Raw genomic sequence first — 18184 nt, forward strand, 5'->3', positions numbered from 1 at the left:
TGGCTTTACTAACATCAAGTGATCATAGATGACAAACATGCCTTAAAATGACCTTGGCCAAGGTTTTCTAATGGGTTCACTAACCCGATCACCACTGCTCGACTTGACAATAAGGGAACAATAATATGGATGAGCATGAGCTATTAAATGAAAGTAATTTAAATTATTGTATCATATCTGACTTTTATTTCTGTCATTGTAGATTCCATCTCACCTCTTCACTTTTTCCATGGCTATACCACCGATGAGTCCTAGGTGCTCGGATCTAAGAGCAATTGGCTCTGTCCGTTGATTCTCAATTGATTCATGAATATTATATATTTCCAACTTATCGCAATCTGTGATTTGAAGAATGTGTTCTTTAAGACTTACAAAAAAATATCATTTGATTCTGATTTCCAGTAGTATAAATAAATCATGATTTCATAAGATGGTTGGCTTTTATTTGCCATAAACATCTCTAACTTAGAGTAGGTCTAACCTATGATATTAAGTAAGACGTTTTGCATCATGATATAAATTGTAGCTTATTGCTATATAAATTGGATTGCTGTAACAATTGATAAAGAAATCACATTGCAATATTCGGATTTGGATGACCACATAACCTGATATAATCTGAAAAAGAATGGAGTCTTGCTAGACGTTCAACAACCCGTCTTACTCTTAATAGAAAAGATCTTGAACTCTAATTCCCAGTATGAATACTCCTCACAATTTCAGTAGAACAACAGTCTAACAAGGAAAGTGTGTAAGGGAGACAATGCAATGGTTGCTAGATGGTAACTGCAGAAATATCGGGCGCTATAAAAAATGTGGTCGAGTAATATGAAAGAGTCAGGTGATAAACAAAGAAATCAGGTGATAAACAAGGAAGTCAGGTGATGGAAAAGTCATGTCTTCTGCCTCTCTCGACTTCATAATATAAAGAGATTATATGTCTCTTTGGCTTCCAAGAAGCCGTAACATAAAAAATGAGACTTGGCTCTTGGACGCCAAATAAATATACCAAGTGCTCAATCAGTTTCTAGCAAGATTAAATATGGAAAAAGATTGAAGGTTATAAATCAAGAATAATTATAGTTTATATCTATCTACTTACATGTAGATATACTTATGAGGTGGCATCATATTATTATAAAAAAAATATTATGGTGTCACTTTATTCTTATATCTGTGTATGTACATAGGTATATATTATAATAATGTGGTGGAAATATCAATCAAAAACCTTTTTGAGGTACGTATTATTTTTAATTAAATTAATTTATGTTTTTTTTTAAATGTTTATTTAATAGCTCATGCGGGTCCAATTGTATCTTGAAGTTCAAGTCGCTAAGTCCTTACCAAGGCAATTTAGGATCATACCTGATAATTGGACTACGCTAGTATCCCATTCCGTTGATCCCGTTAGCAATGCTTCCCCCCCCTTCATCTTCTCCTGCAATCACCCGTGCAATATTTCTACATTAATAACAAATTCCATGATAATTTCGTAATAACATTTAATATAAATAAAGAATTTAATTATTAACCATATTTCCAAAATCAAGCAATTGCTAAATCACGTGGAAAATAATGGATAACGACTATCTTCAATTAACGTAATGAATACAACGGCTACATTTAACTAGCTACCTTCTTCACATGATTATGAAGAAAATCCATTTAATCTAACGCCTATAAATAAATTTAAAATCAAGTCAAAATTTGGGATGTACAAGCAGAAACACAACAATGAATCAAGGATCAAGAATCAAAATGTATGTCAAATGATGATTGGGATCTTTTAGACAGAAAGACACTTGGAAGCATTCGATTATGCCTAGCACCACCGGTGGCATTTAATATTACAAAAGCGAAGACAACAGAAGAGTTGATGCAAACCCTAGCAAAATTGTATGAAAAGCCCTCTGCTTCAAACAAAGGTATTTCTCATGAAGCGTTTATTTACAGTAAGGCCTTCTCGGTTATGGCCAAATACCAAGCAATTACAATAGTTTTGCAAGATCCCTCAAGATCCAACTCAAATCCGAACTAGCCCAGATCTATAACATAACAGAAATCTGGTGAAAACCTCTAGCGAGATCGAAACTTGTACTCACAAGCCACTAAGCAACCTCCTAGTTTTTAAACCGCAGCCACTAGCTCTTCTCCAAATTCGCTATCTCAGCTACTCCTCTACTGATGATATCAAATCCTCCAAATCATGATCCACAATAATAATCCTCCAATAATCCACACTGATTTCTACATGAACTCAAGCTCCTTATATAGCTAGCTAAGCCACAAGTCGAGTAGTCAAGCATTTAATTACATTATAGGTCCACCTTGGAAGAGTAAACCAAAACTATAGCAAATATGAACAAAACTCAATAACAAGTGATATTTAGGTCCACACATGACCCAATAATGCCCCAACTTAACAATATCCCATTTCATCATATGAAACCATGCAAGACAAAAATCTCCACACATTTCACGAAAATTGGCCGAAAATCGATACCCGAGGAAAACGGTCGTATCTCCCAACTCCTAATGAATTAGGACTTGCACCTTTAACTAAAGGTAGCATTTTAGGTCCTCTTCAGCCCCTTAAATGCAAAAAGGCTATTCATTAAGGATAAAAATATACACAGCCCACAAATAGCATGCAGAAAACATAAAATACAGCTCCAGCCGCAAAGTAAAATGGCTCTAACTTAAACACAATAACTCCAATCTCTATGCGCACACAAGGAAAGGTTCAAAAACATGTCTCAAACACATCCCTAACCTCGCAAACCATAACTCCACAACTTAAGCATGAATCCCCATCATACAGGATTGTTGACTTCCCTAGGATGCTCTTGCATCAAAATTCTTATAACCTTAAAATATGCTATTGCATTATACCTCAGCAATACAATAACTAGCATTCAATATCCAATTTTAAACACAGTTTTACAGCCAAATTGGAATAATAAGGAAAGAACCTGTAAGCACAAGCGAGACACCTGATGTGACGTCTCTACGAACAATGGGTTTGCGTCCATTGTCTATTGGCACAAGGAGGTACATCCTTACATTGGATAAAAGTTGAAGGTGCCTGAATAACTCTCGCAAGAGAGAAATTGAAACCTGAATCATAAACCAAGCATATCCCAACAAATAAATCTCTTCTCCTTTTAGTCCTTAAAGTTGTGACTCTTTAACTCCCTTCCTGTCTTTTTGTCTTATCCCTCCTTGTCACTTTTAGCCTACTTCATAATATTAAATTGACCCTTTACAAATTTAATTCACACTCTCATAGTCAATTTTAATATTATATGAATATGTCTTTAAATTTCCTAATGTCCCAAAAAGGGGACATTACAAATACACAAAAGTTATAACTTTGAATGAAATAAAAGCAAAAAGATTTTCATCATTGAAGTGACTTGTGAGTAAAGATTCATGGTGGAAATATTATAAAAAGCGAAGGAGAAATCGAATTAGTACGTTATTATCTATTTACTTTTGTTTATTGAAGTTCTTGGGGATTGAGTCAAGAAACCAAGGGCTTCTCTTATTTTCAGCCATGAAGAACAACAATTCTTCATTGTTATTGCAGTTTTGAGGTTGTGAGAGATCAAATGAAATATTGCTTAAGGCTTCATTCAAAGGGTTTTCATTGTACAGATTTGTGAAAGAAATATCAAGGGTTTGCGCATATATTTGATGCTTATTCATTGCAGATCTATTGGTCATCATTGGAAACCAATAAAGAACAAATTGCAAGTTTAATTTTGCTGCTATCGTGATGCTATAGTACCCGCGCTTCAGTAATTTGTGAACAGTAAATTGCTACTGCGTTTTGGAATTTTAATTAAAAGGTGTAAGGGTTTTAAGCTAAGATATTGATGCGTCTGGTTTCAAGCCGGATGCGGGTGTTGATGCGTGGTGATACACGGATGCGTCAGGATGCTGCATGGGTGCTGTCAGGAAGCGCGATTCTTTCCTACTGATGTGCGTGGGATGCTTGGGAAAGCATCCAAAGAGAATCGGTAGAGCATCCAAGTGATTCCAAAGAGCATCCGACTTTTTTGAGCACCCTGTCACTAAGTGACTTACTAAAACATGTGTTTGATTTTTTTTTTTTTTTTTTTTTTCTCCTATTCGCCTCAAAACCCTAAAACAGCCCTAAAAGAGGCTATTCATTGCTCATTCTTCTCACTATGTTTGCAGCTGGGCTTTCTTCTCATTTTGTTTGCATACATATATATATATATATATATATGGACATATGCAAAACCCCCCCAAAAAAAATCCCCGCATCAGCATCAGAACCAGCGTTGGTAACTTAGGTTTTAAGTGCAGATTTTTAAAAAGTATTCCCATAATCGATTGTGGCAACTATTACAATCATTACCATCACTAAATATCCATTACCAGGTTGTTATCTACAAGTTCATACATTTTCAGATTTTATAATAAAAGCTTTAGGACCTCCAGGTATGAATGGTTAATGAAAAGCATTGTGAACATTTACATATTGTGCTCAATAAGAATAAGTGTAGCTCTATTTTATCTCCAAAATATTTTATATTTGCAATGTTATTATATTTTGCTTGGCAAAAGGTTTTTTTTAATATTTTAAAATTGCAAATCAAATCCAAACATTTGCAAGTTGGAGGTTGGATAACATGTAGAGGTTTATTGCAGACTCTTCATATTATAACTGAAGGTCACTTCATTTGCCAAATACGAGTCTCTTTGTATTTCCAACACATGTTTCTTTGCATGTCCCATGACTCTTCATATAATAAAATGTCAGACATTTAGAGTAAGACACCTAGTACACCTTCGATGCCATGTCATGCTCACTTGGAAATATCATCATAAATCTTTTCTCAAACATATAGTAATATCAGAGGTAAAGATCTCTGTTGTGGCTATAATCTTCAACAGTTTTTATTGTAAGCCACCAAAATATAACTTTTCAATACATTTACATATTTTGGTTTTGGTGTGTTAATGCTCATTTATTATCGATCTAACAAGAAAAACACTGAAAATGATGTTTGTACAATGAGGTACTGATTGAAAGGAAAAAGAATTTTAGAGGGATATGACACTGTTAAGGATGAGATACAATGAGATGTTGAAAATGATGTGTTATTTCTATTGGTAAATTATTTAGTAACTGCTTCTATTGTACACCACCACAATATAATTTCTCAATACATTTCCAAATTTTGGTTTGGTGTGTCGTTATAATTTTAACAAAAAAATTACTGAATATGATGTTTATTATTTATTTAATAAGATATTGATTGTAAGATGCAAATATTTTCAAGAAGATACGACATTGTTAAAGATGAGATATTAAGCTGACAGTAGGCCAAATACAATGACATGGTATCAGATTCCTACATGAATTTGACATCCTTGCCAATCATGCATAAGCCTGAATATGTTTCCGAGTCTTTGTGTGTTGGCTTTGTGGAGCATCTTCATTAAAAAACATATTCCACTTACTGCTGATTTGTTTTTTCTGGTCAGTCGTTTTAGAATTCTTAGATTACTAGATTTGAAAGTTTGTCCAACAGCTCTCTTTTGTGGAGGAATATGGGAAACAGCTATACTTCATCAATTAGTTGTAGATATAGAGAGTTCAAATAGCAGTTGTTCAAATACTGATTCTTTAGGGCTGGGTACAGTTAGAGGGAATCATTTTCTGAGTTCGAAGCAGTTTTCCTTAGGAAGCCGACACATTCCATTAGAAAGGTAGCACGGATAGGAATAAGAGGCAGGGAAGGAGTTAGACTGTATGTACTACATATTTCAAAATAAATGAATTTTCTTGTGTTTGTGGTTAATGCAAATGTGATTGTATACCCTCTGTCAACTACCGTCATTTTGCTGCGTTTGTTTTTCATTTCCAGATTAAAACACAGACCTGTAGATACCAGAAACAGAAATTTGTATCCTGATGCAAAGGCTTTCACTGTTTGTTCTCCACCATATATCAAGATTGGAGCTGGAAGTACTTCTGTGTATTCAAAGTTCGAACAGAATGAACAAAGGTTAAGAGAAGACTACACTAAGTCGGCAAAGAATTGGTTTCTGAAGTTTATCTTGTAGGAACAGGGTAATTCTGAATAAGTTTGGTGTCAGAGCATCTTATGCTGGGGAAGGCGACTTTGTGAGACAAATGTTATTTGTTCAATGGATAGCTACAGACATGGCTGTCAATGCAAAGCTGGAATTTTGTCATAATGTAAGAAAGAGGATACCTATATTAGAAGAAAAAAATAGACGAAGGCAGGGACAAAACCAAACCAGGAACCGGCAAAAGAAGTTGCACAATCCAGAGTTTGAGTTGGAGTTATGGTGCATGTTGAAGTATGAAGAATGCAATAATAAAAAGGAAAAGAAACAGAAATATATGGTAAAGCCATTTTAAGAGTGTTGATAAGGTTAAAAGAATGGTGACTATATACTTAGAGAGGAAAGCCATTGGGTCAAAGATAGCCAAGGGATAAAACTATTATTACAGGGAAAGATTAAATCCCTTGAAGAATTGACAAATTATAAGTGGATTAAATACCCTTAAATGTGATCCTCCAAGAGTTTCAATAGAAGAGATAGAGATGAATGTGATGAAGATAAAGAGGATGATTAGAATGACATTGCTGAGTTGTGTTACCCTGAAGAAGGGGAAAGTTAAAAGGAGAAGAGTTGGAAGATTAGTTCAAAGCTGAGTTGTATTGCTCTGTAGAAATGGAAGGCATTGAACATTACAATACAAGAGGAGAAGTGTTGAAAGATTACAAAGAAGACGAATACAATACTTCTACCATCTAACCTGAGCTCTTACTTGGATGCTTGATGCATCGACATCTTGAGGTAAAAGTGATCCTATAACTCCCGAAAGAGGGAAAAAAAAAACCACAGCAGTAGTTGTAGTTTTGCAATCATAATTTTCGAAAGGCTGTGATGGTTTGGAAACCGCCCCTTAAAAGGTTATATAATTCATTTATGTGAGATTTGGGGAAGGGAGATCAGTCATGGAAGGACAAGAAGAAGGCGGTGACATGGTGGCCTATGAGGCAATTGGAGAAGGGGCACACAATGTGTGTCCAACTCGAGCTATGACATACACCCAAGATTGTCATAGCTAGGACTCTGTTATTTATGTCGTAAGGCAGGTTTGGCTCTATTTGAGAGCCAGTGGGTTTTGTGTAAGAACTGGTTTCCTCTTGGGTTACTATAGTCATAAAGGACCCAAGGCCACTGGAATCTTCCTAGAGTGAGAATCAACCATTCCAAATGCTCCAAGTTAAGATAAACATTGAAAACCTTGGTAATATTAAGATATTGAGAATATACTATGTCCCCTTTTTGGGATATTAGGAATGCTAAAGTCAAATTCATAAAATATTAGTTTTGGCTTAAGAGAGCTTAATGAAAAGTTATAAAATGGGTCAAATTAATATTATTAAGGGGGTTTAAAGGTGACAGGATAGGAAAAGGAAATTGAAGTCTCACCGTTTTGAGCATAAAGAGGAAAGCTTCATTCATTGGAGCATGCTTGGTTTTATGATTCAAATTTTCGATTCTCTCTTGGAGATTTTTTTGAAAAGCTTCAACTTTCAACCAGCTAGAGGATGGAAACCCTCATGCCGGTAAACAATGGACACAACCCCATTGTCCGCGAAGACGTCACAACATGTGTCTCACATGTACTTACAGGTTATTTTCTTAGTTTTCTAATATGATGATAAAACTGTGTTTAAGATTTGATTTTGATAGCTAGTTATTGTATGGCTCATGTATAGTGCAATAATGTGTTCTAAAGTTTTCTACATAAGCATTTGTTGTTTGAATTTAAAAGTTTATTGCATGAACTATTTGTTTCTATTCTGAAAATTACTGTGCAAGGCACTTTGGGGAAAAGCATCGATCTTGCCATCTTGTGAAGGTTATTCAAAAGATATTTTTAAGACTAAACACAACAAAATTTGTAGCCAATGGATTGCATATTGGTATAGACTCCTGCATTTTTATCGGGAAATTAGGATAGTCATATTGATAGTAAATTGATAAAGTTTAATGATTGTCCAAGGTTTTCTAAAGTCTAGCCATGAATATTGTTTACAAATGTTGTTGATTTTTATTTATAAAATTAAAATCAACACTTTCGTATTTCTTGTCGTGGATATATCTCACAGAAGGTTGGCATTTAATGCAAAAAAATTAAAGGAAACTATACTCGATTTGGCTGAGGTAATACGAAATTGCATGGTAAAAGTTTATGTTTGATAATTAAGCGCCGTGAATAATTATTATTTTTGGATTCGATTTATTTTTGGCGAGAGGTGCACCGTATTATTAAGTGATTATTTTTTACTACTGGGGCAAACAGAGCAAGTATCTGAGGATGTTGAATATTGGGGCAAACATGCACTCATTTGTAAGTTTTTGGGCCTTCACCTTTCTCTTCTGGCATTGCAATCGTGGGTGCATCAGATCTGGAACCCCGAGAGGAATATGGAGATTCTCTTGGCGGCCAACAATTATTTTTTGGTTATCTTCTCAGATATGATGGATAGAAATAAGGTTTTTGAAGGGGGGCCCTACTTCTTCAATTAGGTGGGGCTCTTTACCAAGTGGCACATAGGGTTTAATTCTGCAAAAGAGATCCCTTCTCAAGTCCCAGCATGGGTTCATCTTTCAAGGCTAATATCCTTATTCAATCTCGTTGCTTCTTGGGAAATCGGTAGGTTTGACTATGCAAACTCAGAATTGTAAGGTAATCTCTTATGCTCGCATTTTTGTTGAGGTAGATTTAAATAATCCTTTGCCAAATTCTATGGAAATTTGTTTGGGCCCTACCTCGTGGATTCAACAGCTGGACTATGAGACCCTACCATTTAGATGCAGGATTTGTCATGAATATGGACATTTATAATGCAGGTGTCTCAAAAATAAATTTGCTCCATCTTCAGGCCCTTCTACATCTAATTCTAAGAAAGATAAGGGAAAGACCCCTTTGCTTGATGGCCTCACAGATAAGGAGGGTTTTGTCCCAGTAAAGTCTCATAATACGGGCAAAGGGAAAAAGAGAACTCGGATGGACAGACAAAATGATGGAACTTTTAACAGGTTTAATATTCTAGATAACTTGGTTCAGGTGGAGGGCATTCTAGTTGAACTTGCCTTGGGGGGTGGGGCTCAATAGGAAGGCCAGGACAAGGAGACAAGGGATTTAATTAAGCCACCAAAAGGTCAACAGTGTGAACAGATGATTATGGTGGACCAACCTCTAGAGAAAGATAGTAGTGTTCTTGTGGAGGCACAAATGGTGAAGAATACAAATAATTCAACTTCTACTCTCATTGCTCACAATGGGATGACAGATATCACGAGAGCTACCAAAGTTGTGCCCAATTTAGGATTGCAGCAAAAGCCTTAAAAAGGGGCCCTTAGACAAGCCATCCAAGAGTGGAAAGAAGAATGATCAAGAGAAGATCAGGATGATGGGAGAGACATTACTTGAGTTCGGGTTTGTTAAACCCATTGATTCTCATTTCTCCCAACCCCCCGAATAATTATTCTTTCATAGAATGTTAGGGGGATGAATAGCATCCTTAGACAAAAGGTTGTTTGCAGATTAATTGAGTCGTAGTCTCCAGATATTTTTGTTTTCATTCAGGAAACTATGCTTACAGTTGATGGTTTTAGCTAATTGCGCTCCAAAGTTGTGGGTGCTAGCAAGGAGTGGGTGCTCAGGGTAGCTCCGATAGGATTGCTTGTCTTTGGAATCCAAAGAAGGTGTCACCCTTGTGGTAGATTCCAAGAAGGTCCTCTATTTATTTGATTGCCTCTCACTTTGACACTAGGGAAGGGTGCATGTTTTCTAATATGTACGTGCCCAATGATTTGGTGGGTGTTGTCCTTAATTTTGACATCACAAAATTGAGGCAACCCTATGCAATTTTCTCATGGATTAGTAGGCACATCCTCTTTGTTTCAACGCATTAATGAGATCATGAAAACAATTCATTATCTCTGAATTGTTCTTTGTGTAGTCTTGGTTAAGCGTTCTTTTGAAGGTTTTCTGTCAAGATTATTCTCAATTGTTTGTTGGTAAGAGTTTTCCTTCTCGCATTGCAAACACTCGATTTTTGGTGAACGTTCACATCTTTTCTTTGTTTTTCTTTATGTTGTAAATAGTTTTCGGTCTTGTTTTTCCCTTAGGTGAATAGCTCTTGGAATTTTGCTCAATTCGAGCTAACTGAAGTCCAAATCGAAGTTGTCTAGCTCAAGTTATAAGAGAAAAAGTAGGGTTTTTCAGGTTAATTGCATTTTTTTATTAAAAACTCATAAAAGTGAGCTTTTTATTGGCAATTGCACGATATAAAATTATATTTTATATTTAAAGTGGATTTTGTGGGCCATTTTAAAAATTTCAACTCAATCTAAGTTAATTTGACCAGAGTTTTTTATGTTCTATGAAAATAGCATATTTCTAGACTATTTTTCATGTTACTTTGTTAAAAACTATAGTTAGATATTAAATATAAATTCATGAGACAACTAAAGTGCATCAAGTGGGATTTTTATTTTATATTGCATATATCAACATGCAAAATACTTCATGAAAATTCATTCCCAATAAATTTGAAGTCCCAACATCATTAAAAGTGTGCTTTTTAAATACAATGACATATGTTATTCTATTAGTTCAAATTTGATAATTAAATACATGTTGAATCACTACTCATGAAACATGGGTCAATGAGTTCGACTCAAAAATCACACAGTTAAATCCTGATAGCAATATCACAATTTGACTAGTTGTGAAAATTATCTCCTACTTATCAATTAAATACATATGTATTCTTCAATTACCATTTAAGTGGGTTTTTGAAATATATTTGCATGTCATTATAACATGTAAATGTATATTTAAAGAGTTCTTCATCCACATCAAGCTTAAGTGGTGATTTTGGACCCAAATGCATATGATGTTAATTAAAGATACATTGTTCCCATTATATATATATATATAAAGGCATAAGTGGCGAATTTGAGGCCAATTGCATATGTTATGAAAATATATGCTAATGACTCTCTAAAACCCATTCTCCACTAAGTTGCTTTTCCATTCTTTATGGTGGCAATTTTTTGTGTTTTTACATATTTTTAAATACATGTCTTTCTTTCTAAAATGTGTTTTCCTTTACCAAGTCATGGGTAGCGATTTTTGGTGGGTTGGCATCTGTTATAACACATGTTTTTGACCTTACATAATGTGTTTTCTTTTATGAGATCAAAAGTGGCAATTTTTTTGTAGAAACATGTGTTTTGGATATGCATATGCCCTCCTAAAACGCATTCTCCATTAATTTGTCTTCTATTTTCATAAGACTAGTGATTTTTGGTGGATTTACATGTGTTGAAACCAAAGTAACGAGAATCGGAATCGGATCGAAATCAGCAAGGCCGAATCGAATCGTGAATTGGCAATGAATCACCTATGAATCGGCAGATTTGAGAAAACCCTTTAAATTTAGAGATTTTAACAATTTAAAACTTATTTCATGCACCCTTTATTGAATATAACTTAAACACACTATAACATCATCAAATAGAAGTTAAAACTTAACATACATAAACATGGAAGTTTGGAAAATAAAATCCATCACATACGTAACTATGTTATCTAAAATGTAAATTGTATCTAGCTGAAGTAAATAGAAATCAAATGATCAATAATGATTCAAATCATAGAATGTATGTAAGATGAAGATCCATAGGACATCAAATCATAAATGTATGTAAGAATCTAAGATGAAGATCCATGAAAGTTTGAAACGTATGTCTATCAATGATTCAGTATCAATATCTGTAAACAAAATATAAAAACAAGGCTCCAGCTCAAGTCTCATAGTCATCATCATCCTCAAGATCGGCTGCAGCCTCAACCTCAGCCTCTAAGTATCCAGTCTGTCTACTAGAAAGTCGTCTAATGTAGGTCCTAGAAGACTACCGAGCCATATCCCCTGCATGTAAGATGGGCTCACAAACAACGTTGCTAGGGCCTATGTCTGTGTGTGTGTGTGCGTCTACCAATGCCTGAAGAACATGTTCTAGCTGCCTCAGCCTCTATATCCACTTGGTCAACCCACGCACGGTCTTCCTCAGTGAAGACTAGATCCACAACCTCTATGAGCCACTCTGATTTTGGATCAATCTCCTCCAAAATGATCGGAGAGGAGTCAACACCCAAAATCTGTCGGATCCTAAGACGGATGTTGTAATGAACAAAGACAAGATCATTCAACCTCTGCACTGTCAACCTATTTCTCCTCTTCGAGTGGATGTGCTCGAACATGGACCAACTGCGCTCACATCCAGAAGCGTTGCTTGGCTGACTCAAAATACGGATGGCAATTTTTTGAAGTTTTGGGGTTGTGGCCCCAAACATTTGCCACCATCTATCTGAAATAAGGGAAAATAAAAACAATCAGTCTCATTTACAAATTACAACTCTAAAAATTACATAATCAACTTTAAGTTTAGAATCTAGATTCATGAACATTGAATATATTATTTAATTTTTACCTAGTTGTATTGTTGCCCGAGCATTTATGGCCATCTTGCTAGAGAAAAGTGGCCCTTCTTTATTATTGAACTTGTTGAGCTCAATAATTGTAGCAGCGCTATCCTCATCACTACTCAACTTTTGGATCACTGTATATAATCCAGTCAGGATGGAAACAAAATGTCGGATTCAAAAAGTAAGCTGCAGCATGGATGGGTCTGTGGAGCTAATTCTGCCATCTCTTATCAATGATATCCCAAAGAGGGGCATACTTCTCCTGCACTCCTACATACTGGGCTCTAATGGCCTACTTGGCCCTATCCATGCCCTCATATATGTAGCCCATAGAGAGCTTCTCCCCATCAGTAGTTCGTAGGAGAGATACAAAGGGCTTAGTGACCTACATATAAAGTAAAACAAAAATTTGAGTCAAAACTTAAATATAAAATAATATAACTTAAAGTAACCATAAAACTAAATAATTAAACAATTAGCATAGTAAACTGTAAAATACTAAATGTTAAATTGCAATAAATTTACCTTAAGGATTTCTTTAGGAGGTTTCCAAAAACTATCATCATCAAATATGCAATCCACCACATCTACCCCTGTAGTGGTCGCAGCATAGGAAGATGAAATCCACTCCTGCCCAACAAACATGCTCCTCAAATCGTCCCTTGATATCAACAAGGACTGCAGGGTGATGAAATTCGAGGCAAACCTCGTGATGCCTGGACGAGCTAACTCCTTGCCTCCTGTGTACTTCCTCATTGTGCTAAGGACAAATGAATGATTATAAATAAACTTGCATATGTTTTTTGCCCTTTCCACACATGACTTGACCCACTCAAGTTTGCCAACTTCCTCCAACATGAGGTCAATTCAGAGTGCTGCGCAAGGGCACCAAAATATGGTGGGGTGCCTCTTCATCAAAAGTTAAACTACAACAATTTTAAGTTAATTAGAAATTCAAATTTCAAACATGTTAGAACTCAGGAAACTTAGAAATTCTAAGTTAGAATTAGAAAAAGTTCAAAATTCAAATAAATTTATTTTCAAAACTTGAAAAGTTAAAAGTTTACCTACAGCAAATAACTTGTTGCATTATCCGTCACCACTTGCACGACATGTTCCCCCACCTCTGCTATGACTTCCTCAATAACCTCACATAAGTATGTGGCATTTTTTGGATTTGAGGAACATGGTATATCCTACAAGTAACAAAACAATGAATTATAATGTTAAATGGATCATCAACAAATTAGCAATCAACAAATCAAAATTTGAAATAGTCAATCATGATTCAAAATTATGTATGTAGGAAAGTAGAATGATCAATCACCTCCACAAGATAGAGAAAATTGAGCAGTGTTCTTCCCCTCCTATCTATCCAACCATCAGTCATGATGGTGCAACCCTTTTCAATCCACTCCTTTTGATTCTCCTCAAGCTCAACCCTCATATCCTCTACCATTTCATCCAAGAGGTATTCACTCAACTCAGCCTCAGTTGGGACTTTAAACCCCGGACCACAAATAGCAACTGCACTTTCATGTTCTGCCAATAAGGAGCCCTGTGTCACAAATAGATAATGATATTGATTAGAAATTTAGATGTCAAAAACTCAAATCATAAAACAAGTAGATATAATTAAAGTTTTACTTTAAAGAAAACAAAGAGAAAAAAAATCAATTACTTGGCTGCAATAAATTGAATGTTGCAAAAATACCAAAATTTGCAAATCTCTTTTCTGGCAGCATCATGAATCTCCTTGTTCACACCCATGCTCTCAAGTGTGGGTAGGGAGCCAGGGGTAGTGTGGGGCACAAAGTAACTATCCATTCTATTTTTCTACACTCTAGGCTGCAATAGGTTGGTGTTGGACTCTGTCTCAATATAAGACCGACTACCACTAGCACTCGCATGAGCACTAGAACTAGGACAAAAAGGAGGCCTGCAAGAACCCTCTCCAACACAACCTACGAATGCGGAAGCTGATGTAGATACAGATGTAGATGTGGTTACGGGAACATGGGAACCAATACCCCTTAACCCTTCAAGTTGCATTTTCTTATTCAATTTGTCTTGTTCAATTTTTTCTAATGCCACTAAACAAGTGCATTTTGCCCCAGCAGTTTGTTGAGTGCAAATTGTAATATCATTTCCAAGTATAGCAACAATGTGGTATTTCAATCTGTAAATACCTCTAGAATTTATTTTTTCTTTATAAAATAAACGTTTTGTTTGAAATTTGGTTCTTCCAGGAAACTCTTCGTTATATTTCCAACATTCATCTTTTTTACCCATTGTGGAAAATGAAAGCAAAGGGCTGCTGCAATTAAAAAATTCATGTATAATATCAAAGTTTGAAACTAATAAACAAAAGCTACAAAACAACAAACCCTAGTTTGCAATTTAGTAAAAATAAAAAACATTCAAGATTTGCAAATGAACACTAAAAAAATTTAACAAAAAAATGCATAATACACTAACATGCAAAAAAAAAAATCAACACTTACCTCTTGCAAATGAGTTGAGGAGTGTTGATATTGACTCCTTAATGCTTCCAATGCAATTTATGGCCTCCTTAGATGGACTTCTGATCTCTTTGGTGCTCTTCCTTCTTGCCAGTTGGAAACCTATGGTTTTTCTTTTCTTTTCTTCTCTCTCACTTTTCCTCTCTTCTACTCATGCTTAACAATTAAAAAGGCCCTTTGGGGTTATAAGAAAGAGGAAAGGCAAAAAAGAAATGAAATAAAACATGTGTTTTTTTTTAATTTTCAATACAACTTTTTAGTTGCCGTGGGCAATTCACGTGGTCAATTCATGCAATTTTTGGCATGAATTGGCAATTCAAGTGATTCATGCCAAAAAATCATTGTTAGCGATTCAAGATTCACATAAACTCGGCAACCATGAATCTTCTCGCGATTCATGCGATTTTGGCGATTTTCGGAACTATGGTTGAAACACATGCTTTTGCTTTCTCAAAGTGTGTTTTCTTCTTTAAAACATATGGTGGTGATTTTCCAAGAGAAAGCATATATTACAAACACATGTTATGACTTCCAAGAAATGAGTTTTTTCTTAAAAACGCCTCATCCTTCCCAAGCAACAATTTTTGGAAGGACTGCATTTGTTTGTGACATATTAGTGTCTCTCTAAAAGGCATTCAAAGTCCGTGATTTCCCACTAAGAGCAAGAGGCAATTTTTTGAGGATTTACATATGCTTCTCACATATGCGTTTTGCAAAAAACAGCCCGTTTTGGGCATAATTTTCACCAAAATACCTTGCATTCTAAGGTGTTTTTGCACTAAATCCCTTCAACAAGCTCTCTAGGGTAAGTATTATCATTTCAGACTTGTTTTTCATCATTTTAGCAAGTTAATCTATTGCCCTAGGCACCGTTTTTACATGCTCTTGCATATGGAGTTGCTAGGTCAAAGTTTGTTTTATATTTTGGGCCTTGCATCTCTCTAACCATCTCCATGTGTCCAAATTCAAACTATGTTGTTTGGATTTCGAAATCTATTTAAGTCTTTGGCTTTGGACAAATCTAAAATCCTAAATCTCTCGGATTTATTTCAGATTTACTCAAGTTTTGGCTAAAGACATGTTTTCTTATTCTTGGTGGAGTTGAGGTAAAATTCCTTTGTTATTTTCCTTAAGGCATTTTTATATATTTGTTTTGATTGTTCTTACAAAGCTTTGTCATTTCCATTTTTAGATTTGCATCTTTTTTAATTTAAATGAAAGTTGTTCCTTCTATCTTCCGTCTTCTTCTCCAAGTTGCATATGTTAGGTCTCGTTTTACTTGCATATGCAGTCGGGTCTAAACTCATGTTCTCAAAGGAAAGGCAAGTTCATCTTTCCTCACATGCGAATGCAAGTTAAAACCTCACCATCACGCATTCCATGTACCTCCATATCGCTACCCTATGGTTGAAGTTTATCCCACATGCTTACCGGATAGTGTCACATTTTGCACTTATTAAAACGTGCTATGCTCAATATGTTACTATTTTTCCCATTGTTCGCTTAATTCTAGGCTTGCTGGTCGTATATGCAATTCACTCCAAAAATCCATTTTTGGCTATTTTACTCATATTTGAGCTATTTTGCGCTTGACCCATTTGTTCGTTCTCCATTTCTAATCATTTCATTCGTTTTCCCTATCCATACCCTATCCAAAACTTGTGTTTTTACATCAAAAACTTATCATGGATCCCTTACATGAAGATGTTCTCACATTATGGGATTTTCAAATGGCAGTTGTGCAAGCATACCATTTTGCAATATCAAGCGAACCTACTCCAACAAAGTTCAAAGAAAAAAAGAAGATGAAGTATCAGTATGATCAATCTCATCACTCCATTCCACCCTCACAAGTAACTTCCTACTATGATCAAATGCGGGATACTGACATATCTCATATGAATATTGAAGATTTCCTTGCAAGAGTTTATGCTGAAGCTTCTAAGCATATGACATGGATCAAGCACGGTCATATTCACCTATTGTCCAGTTTCCCCTTGGCAGCTCATGAACCAGAATTCATTCTTGCATGTGCAAGACACTTTGAAGCACCCTCTCAAACCATTAGAGATCAAGATGGTAATACTATCATTAGTCTCAAACCTGAGACTACTAATCGTATTTTTCATGTTCCTCACACTCCAGTTGTTACAAACATCACAAAACAAAAGGCTTTAGAGCGGTGGAACGAGGATACCTCCTATTGTACGAAGTTTGTCGATGATAACCGGTTGGTCACTAAGAGGCCAAATCTTGTTAGATGGCCAATAAAGGGTGCACTGATGTGATTTCAAGTAGGAAATCAATGACCTCATCACATTACTCAGTCGCTTAGTAGGGTTCAAGGATTCAAACATCTTTGACCCCTAGATGTATAAGTACATTTCACTCATAATAAGGTAAAAAATTAATGTATTTTAGGCTGAATTAGTGAGTGATTCAATATGTGAGCAGTTGGTGAACGTGTTGTCTACGGTGTGTTTAACATGACCTACATAGTGTATATTGTTGCTGCTCTGGGTGCTTTTTCAGATTTGTCAACAAAAAATGACAAGTCTATGGTACATGTGTGGGAGTACTATGAACAAATGCCTTTGAAACAAAGCCGGATACATTTCTGTAGAGTTCAAGATGTCTTCTTTGGGCATTTCATGTGCTTGTTTGATAAAGAACTTCCAAATAGGCCAGTCTTTGATGAAGTGTGGAACAAAGTTAATGAGTATAGTTGTATGTTACTACAATTTTCTGAATTCACATATATGCGAGTTGGATGTTTCAAGGGAGCGCCATACACTTCGCCAAGGTATCCTATAGATAAAATTATATTCATGAAATTTTCAAGACTACTCATTGAGGTACAAGCTTATCAATTTAGTTTGCACCAGCCAAAAGTGGGGATCTCATCACGTAACCCATTGAAGATTGGTGGGTATTCATCGGATATTGTGCCTAAAGCAAAAAACATGGAGTTTGAATTTCAAAGGATCACGCTGAAAAGATTTGCAGCCAGCAATTTCTTTGACTGGAGAGGACTACATGACAAGATGAGGAAGCAATTCCTACACATACATCA

General features: G+C 35.6%; 2 protein-coding genes across 2 annotated transcripts in view; one reads left to right on the forward strand and one right to left on the reverse strand.

Annotated features, from left to right (window-relative positions):
- Positions 1–18184, forward strand: part of LOC149529552 (uncharacterized) — a 246065-nt gene that overhangs the window by 198121 nt on the left and 29760 nt on the right. The gene's annotated exons all lie outside the window — the stretch shown is intronic.
- On the reverse strand, positions 10188–13219 carry LOC149529554 (uncharacterized). The gene is made up of 3 exons (XM_089808558.1): positions 13115–13219; positions 12595–12974; positions 10188–12471 (listed from the first exon to the last, which is right to left on the reverse strand). The coding sequence occupies exons 2-3, from the start codon at positions 12626–12628 to the stop codon at positions 12065–12067; spliced, it is 441 nt and encodes a 146-aa protein (XP_089664684.1). The 5' UTR covers positions 12629–12974; positions 13115–13219; the 3' UTR covers positions 10188–12064.

The sequence above is a fragment of the Cupressus sempervirens genome, chromosome 11, assembly GCF_028749045.1.
Source record: "Cupressus sempervirens isolate cs-2001-9-10 chromosome 11, ASM2874904v1, whole genome shotgun sequence".
Taxonomy (NCBI): domain Eukaryota; kingdom Viridiplantae; phylum Streptophyta; class Pinopsida; order Cupressales; family Cupressaceae; genus Cupressus; species Cupressus sempervirens.

What these genes read in the sequence shown, in the direction of transcription:
- LOC149529554 (XM_089808558.1), bottom strand. Translation starts at nt 12,628, where the DNA reads ATGGCCATAAATGCTCGGGCAACAATACAACTAG. An exon ending in TCGGGCAACAATACAACTAG is followed by an intron (nt 12,472 to 12,594) that starts GTAAAAATTAAA and finishes CCCTTATTTCAG; the next exon opens with ATAGATGGTGGCAAATGTTT.